The sequence below is a fragment of the Oryctolagus cuniculus genome, chromosome 8 (genome assembly GCF_051225735.1).
Source record: "Oryctolagus cuniculus isolate XC-2025 breed Fujian yellow rabbit chromosome 8, ASM5122573v1, whole genome shotgun sequence".
Lineage (NCBI taxonomy): Eukaryota > Metazoa > Chordata > Mammalia > Lagomorpha > Leporidae > Oryctolagus > Oryctolagus cuniculus.
This window is the reverse complement of record NC_142874.1, coordinates 128,640,618-128,646,770: the sequence shown is the minus strand read 5'-3', so window position 1 is coordinate 128,646,770 and position 6,153 is coordinate 128,640,618. Positions and strand designations below refer to the sequence as shown.

The 6,153-nt window shown below is 37.9% G+C and overlaps 1 protein-coding gene across 1 annotated transcript in view; it reads right to left on the bottom strand.

The window, feature by feature from the left end:
- Positions 1 to 204: 204 nt before the first annotated feature.
- Positions 205 to 6,153, bottom strand: part of LOC100357850 (steroid receptor RNA activator 1-like) — a 181,170-nt gene continuing 175,221 nt past the window's right edge. The window contains exon 4 of the mRNA XM_089301784.1: positions 205 to 859. Coding sequence (XP_089157910.1) covers positions 337 to 859 — 523 coding nt within the window. The 3' untranslated portion in view covers positions 205 to 336. The remainder of the gene's footprint in view (positions 860 to 6,153) is intronic.

Genomic DNA, 6,153 nt, shown 5'->3' with positions numbered 1-6,153 from the left:
ATGTGGAATATTCCAGAACCTTGATCTTATTTCACAACCTCCAGAACTATAAGAAATACATGTGTGTTATTTGTAAGCTAAGTAGTCAACATTATTTTGTTATATCAGTCTCTTTTTTTGTTCGCATAGGAAGAGCTCATTTCCTACCCAAGGCCCACCACTGAGATGTTTTTATTAAAACATACGTTCAGGTAACCAGGTGGAACCCCTTTCCCATACAAGTGGGTCAGGCCCATGGGATGGTCTCCCTGGTGGTAAGAAGGAGCCAAGTGAGAGAAGTCCTCCCACACCAAGGCATAGGTGATGATGTGAAGTGAGTTCAGGGAACCAACAGGATTATGGAGCTTGTTGAAGGCCTGACATGGTCTCATTCTCAGCTGCAGCTGCCGATTTTTCTTCATTGGCTGCCTCCTCTGAAGGTAGGCTTTTTTTTTTTTCTGCAATTAATCTTTTAACTCCCACCATCCACTGACTGACTTCAGTCACATGGTCAACCACAAGTGAGCGGCGGATGTCATCTGCTGCATCCCACTGGAGGCTTGAAAGCTCTTGCGCCAGCAGAACCATCCTCTTGTTTACAGGCACTGAGAGCTTCCCTCCAGCCCACTGTTCCCGCCGCAGTGCCAGATGTCGGCTGATGTCATCACATAGCTGCTGCCTTGTGTGGCCACAACAGTCCTTCAGTGCCTGGTCCAAAGGTCTCAACACATCCTCCAACAGAGCCTCAGGCTCAGTGGCTGGGGAACTTGACACCACACAAGAGGAAGGACAGCTCTCCACAGATGGAGGCCTGGGAGACTTACTTGGAGGTGGAGGCCCAATTGGGGGATGCTCAGGAGATAGCTCTGACGTGGGGACTCTAAGAAAGATAAGATAATGTAATGGGCACATAAAATTCTGTCCTGGAAGGAGGGAAACATGACACTGAAGGGATATTTGAACTCAAACCTCAATTTAATAGGATTTACAATGACACACATAATAAGCAGGTAGTCCTAAGAGGTACTGGTGGCTATCAATTTAGTATTTGTTCTAATTTTCATTTCAAGCAGAAAACCATATAGAAGTGTACAGTACTTTTTATGTAGTTGGAAGACAAAAGATTTACTGTAATAATAAAGATATATTATAAATCATACATTGTAAATATTAATCTCATCATTAAATTATTAAGTGTCTAATGTCATATGTTATTTATACTCAAGTAATTCCATAACATCACAGCATTGACAGCAGAGACCTTAATAAACACCACTTAAGGCATGAATGAAGGAAAACATATGCAATGTATACTTACAGAAATACAACTCCTTCATCGAAAACAAAAAGGAGAGAAATAAAGCTGAAACCCTGAGCAGCGCGTGCATGCTGATGCACACTTGCACACTAGCTTCTTCTTGATCATTTCCAAGCTACAGGAAGGACCAAATAGCACATTCCTCATGTTGATAAAAAGCCCATGTCTTCTCCCTCACTTGTCATCTTGGCTTGTGCGGCAACTAGAGTGAGGAGACTGATGCAGCCTCTGGCGGCAACAGACTCCCCTCGTTGGAATACAAAATACACAGAGGAGTCAAATAAAATCTTACCCCCCCACCCCCGCCAGCACACACAATGCTAAGTGATTTGTGTGCGTGTGCATGTGTGTGTGTAATTTCACTAGAATCTTAAAGAAATATCTCATAACTACCAGATATAAAATACAAGAGGGGAAGAGATTGCTGTTTACGATCAAATGGTAACTTTAGACCACGGTGTAGTGAGTAACGGAATGCCACATTAGATCTAATTTAGATGATGTAAAGCCCATTTATTAATTAGTCATAGCAATAGTCCTTTCGTCCCAGCCCTTCAACAATTATTCAGTTATACAGCAGTGTAGAGCAAGCTGTGATATGGTAGACACCAGTAGAGGGAACAAACTCACTCAACATTTTTCTATTCCCTTCGGTCTTTGAGCCCAACTGATGATGTATTTGGTGATTTCCACTTCCAATGGCAAATAAAGAAGTGGCTGCATCTCTAATCTTGCTGGCACCAGTATTCTCAGAATGCAGTCTCTGCAAAAGAGCCATGTTTACTTCAAATTCATATTTTGTCAGTTAAAATTCATGCCTCTAATCCCCTCACTGGATCGCTGCTTTGTTGAAAAGTGGCATCGTTTACAATCCTGACAGCAGGGGATTGGGGTGCCAGCAACTGCAAATGTGTTGTCATCCAACTTTAGCGATGAGTTTTGAATTCAAAGAATAGTGCAACACGTTTTCTACAAGGAAAAGTCTCTTAAAAAGAAGAAGACAAAACAATAACAAAAAATAAGAATAAGACAGAAGTAAAACTTGCTTTAGGCTCTGATTAATAGATTTTTACCTATTTTATTTTCTTATTATTATACCAAACTATATTTTAATGTTTTCTCCCGCTCAATTCTAATAACTTATTTTTGCTAACTCCATTACCACAATAGAAGCCTTCAACCATAGATTCATTATTTACTGTTGCCTGAATTTAGTACTTTTCAAATGAAAATTTCCTTAAAGATTTTTTTAACAAATGGTGATAATCTAAGAAAAATGATCATGTGCTTCTAAATCCAAACCTGCTATATTCCGCAAAACTGTACACAGGTACAGCCAATGTATTAAGTCTTAGATTCCTTAAAATAATAGATGTAAATATGAAGTGTACATATTATTTCTATATGGTTAAAGGTAAGAAAAGTCATTCATGACTTCTATCTTTTCCTAATTCTTCGCGAGCACTCTGATCTACTCACACTAATTAGACAAGGAGAAAGAATAACTGATTCTTAATTAATTGTTCAGGCCTTTGCTCTCAAATGTGGTCCCCAAAATACCCATTATATGTAAACTCCTGTCCTTTCAAACACTTGAACTGTACTAAGATTCAGGATTGTCTCGGTGCGGAAAAGTGATTCACAGTTTCTATCCTGGCTACATTGGAGAAATGGGCTTTATTCCTTTTGACGTTGACTTGTAGGCCTGTAATACTGTGTGGGTCATGGCAGGTGATGTGGAACAAGATCCTGGTATGTCTATTTCTACTGGCAAAATTCCATAATAAAAGACCCTTTCCTACATCCTGGATTAGCATCTATATTGGAAGTTTAACTTATAAAACATTTATGAAATCACTTTATAAACTCAAATTTTGCATTAGTCAACTTTTCATCACTCTAACAAAATATTTGAGGCAAGTTACCTTTATAAAGAAAGTGATTTGTTTTGGTGCACAATTCTGAAGTTTCTAATCCAACATAGGGTAGGGTTCATTGAGTTAAATTTTGAGGGTGGTATTCTTGCTGGCAGAATGCCAAGGTGGCAGCAGGTGATGGCTCAAGTAATTGGATTCCTGTTACCAATGTGTCCCCTGCTCCTGACCTCAGCTCTGAGCAAGCCCCAGATACTGCAATCCTCTGTAGAGTGAACAGTGCAGAGTAGCACTCTTTCTCCATCACTCCGACTCTCTGCATTTAAGATAAACAAATAATAAATAAAAAATAAATTTTAAAGCTTACAATTGTTTAATAGATGGAATAAAACTGCCACCTTCAGCAGGCCCATAAATATCTGGCAGTAATTTGTCAATTGAAATATAGAAGTATTCCTGAAGGAAGGTTATATAATTTTTAATGGCTAAGTAATGGTAGACTCATTACTCTTGTATGAACAGAACATTTCAAGACACTGCAATTAATATGCTATAGATGTACCTAGGATGGTTAAATATTTTTTGGAAATAATTAAATAGTACATTTGACAATAATTTGTACCGTAATGAAAATGGATTTAAAGAAGAGTCATTCATTTTCTTTTTTAAATAGATAATGAAAGAATTTAACTTTGTGACCTTTTCCTTGATAAGTCAGTGGTTTGTTACTAAGCAGATACATTCAATGAGAATAAAGACACTTAATCTGTCATTTCAATAAAAAGGTGGCATTTTCATATTAAGGAGAGAAAGTAATTGGTTTTCAAGGGAAGTTTTCCTGTGGAGAGGGCAGTGTAAAAAGAGACGTCTGGAAATTTTTCCATCAGTATATAATTTTGTTGCCAAAATATGTACACCACTTATATCTGACAGTCTTAAAATATGGAAATGACATTTAATAATTAAAACACTTTTAAATGAACATTTTCAGCTGTTTTTAGCTTATTTAGCAAGAATATAAAATTCAATATCACAATTCGGTAAGAACTGCCCAAAGTAGGGGAAAATGAAAATTTACTATCTGTATTTCAAAAAAACCTATATATAATTGGAAGAATGAAACTTCTAAGAGTTTGGTAACTGCAGTCAGTGATGCTTTATTTGTTTTGTTTTTAAAAATACAATTTTTTTGTTTTGTTTTTTAAAAATATAATTTATTTACTTGAAAAGCAGGTGGGAGGGATGATGGGAAGTAGAGAAAGAGAGAGAGAGAGAGAATCTCACACACAGTGGTTCACTCCTAAAATACCCAAAACAACCAGTGTTGGGCCAGGCTGAAGGCAGGAGCCAGATACTCTATCAGAATCTCCAATATGTGTGGCAGGGACTCAGCCATCACCTGCTTTCTCTCAGTATGCATTAACAGCAAGCTGGAATCCAGACCAGAATGAGGAATCAAACCCAAGCAATCTAGGTTTCAATATGGGATATGAGTATTACAAGCAGTGTTTTCACTGCTACCCCAAATTCTTGCTCTTTATTTCTTTATGGGTTTTGAAAAATATTTCTCTGAACTTATCATGGCCATTAAAACAAATATTAATAAAAAGTAAATTGAACTTTAGCAAAGAGCATTAAATTTATGTATCATAAATTGGTAAGCCAAAAATTATGAAGCAAACAATCACCTTTACTCAATGAAAAATTACAAATATTCACTTTAGTAAAACTAAATATTTGAATAATATGAAATTATAACATAACTAAATATTTACATCATTCATCTTACCTCTTCTCACATTAATATATTTTAGAATACATATATTCTGTTAGACTTATGGTATATTCATAAAATTTATCCCTTTTAGTATTTTTTTTGTTCTAGTACTATTGGTTGAACTCTGTAATTAACACACAATTATTCTTAGGTGTTTAAATTTAACTGAAAAGTCATCCCTGTTAAATATAAGAGTGGGAATAATAGAGGGAGGAGATGTACAATTGGGGACATGCTCAATCGGACTTGCCCCAAATGGTGGAGTTAGAAATGTGCCAGGGGATTCCAATTCAATCCCATCAAGGTGGCATGTACCAATGCAATCTCACTAGTCCAAGTGATCAATTTCAGTTCACAATTGATCACACTGATAGGTCTAAGAGTCAAAGGGATCACACAAACAAGTCTAGAGTCTGCTAATACTAACTGATAGAATAAAAAAGGGAGAGAACAATCAAAAAAAAAACATGGGAAGTGGGATACACAGCAGACTCAGAATGGATGTCCTTAACCGCACTCTGGCCTCAGAATCAGCCCTTAAGGCATTTGGATCTGGCCGAAGAACCCATGAGAGTATTTGAGGCATGGAAAGCCAAGACACTCTGGCAAAAAAAAAAAAAAAAAAAAAAAAAAAAAAAAAAAAAGAAACACCTAAATGAAAGATCTCTGCGAGTGAGATCCCAGTGGAAAGAATGGGGCCATCAAAGAGGTACCTTTCTCCAAAGGGAGGAGAGAGCTTCCACTTTGAAGTTTAGTTCATGGCTGATAGGAGAGTCTAGGGTAGAGGCAGGTGGCTGACATGCCTGTGCTCTGTGAATTTGAGTGATTAAATGAAAAAAAATTGGATGGAAGAAAGAAGATGAGAAATGAAAAGAAGGAAAGGAAGAAAGGAAGAAAGGAAAAAGGGGAGAGGGGAGAGAGAGAGAGAGAGAGAAAGAGAGGCAGACTTCCATCCTGGCTCACTCCCCAAATGGCTACAACAGCCAGAGCTAGACCAATCCTAAGCCAGGAGCCTCCTCTGGGTCTCCCACGCCGGTGCAGGGACCCAAGGACTTGGGACATCTGCTACTGCTTTCCCAGGCCATAGCAAAGAGCTGGATCAGAAGTAGAGCAGTTGGGACTCAAACTGGCACCCATATGGAATGCTGGCACTGCAGGTGGTGGCTTCACCTACTACACCACAGAACCAGCTCCTGCATATAGTT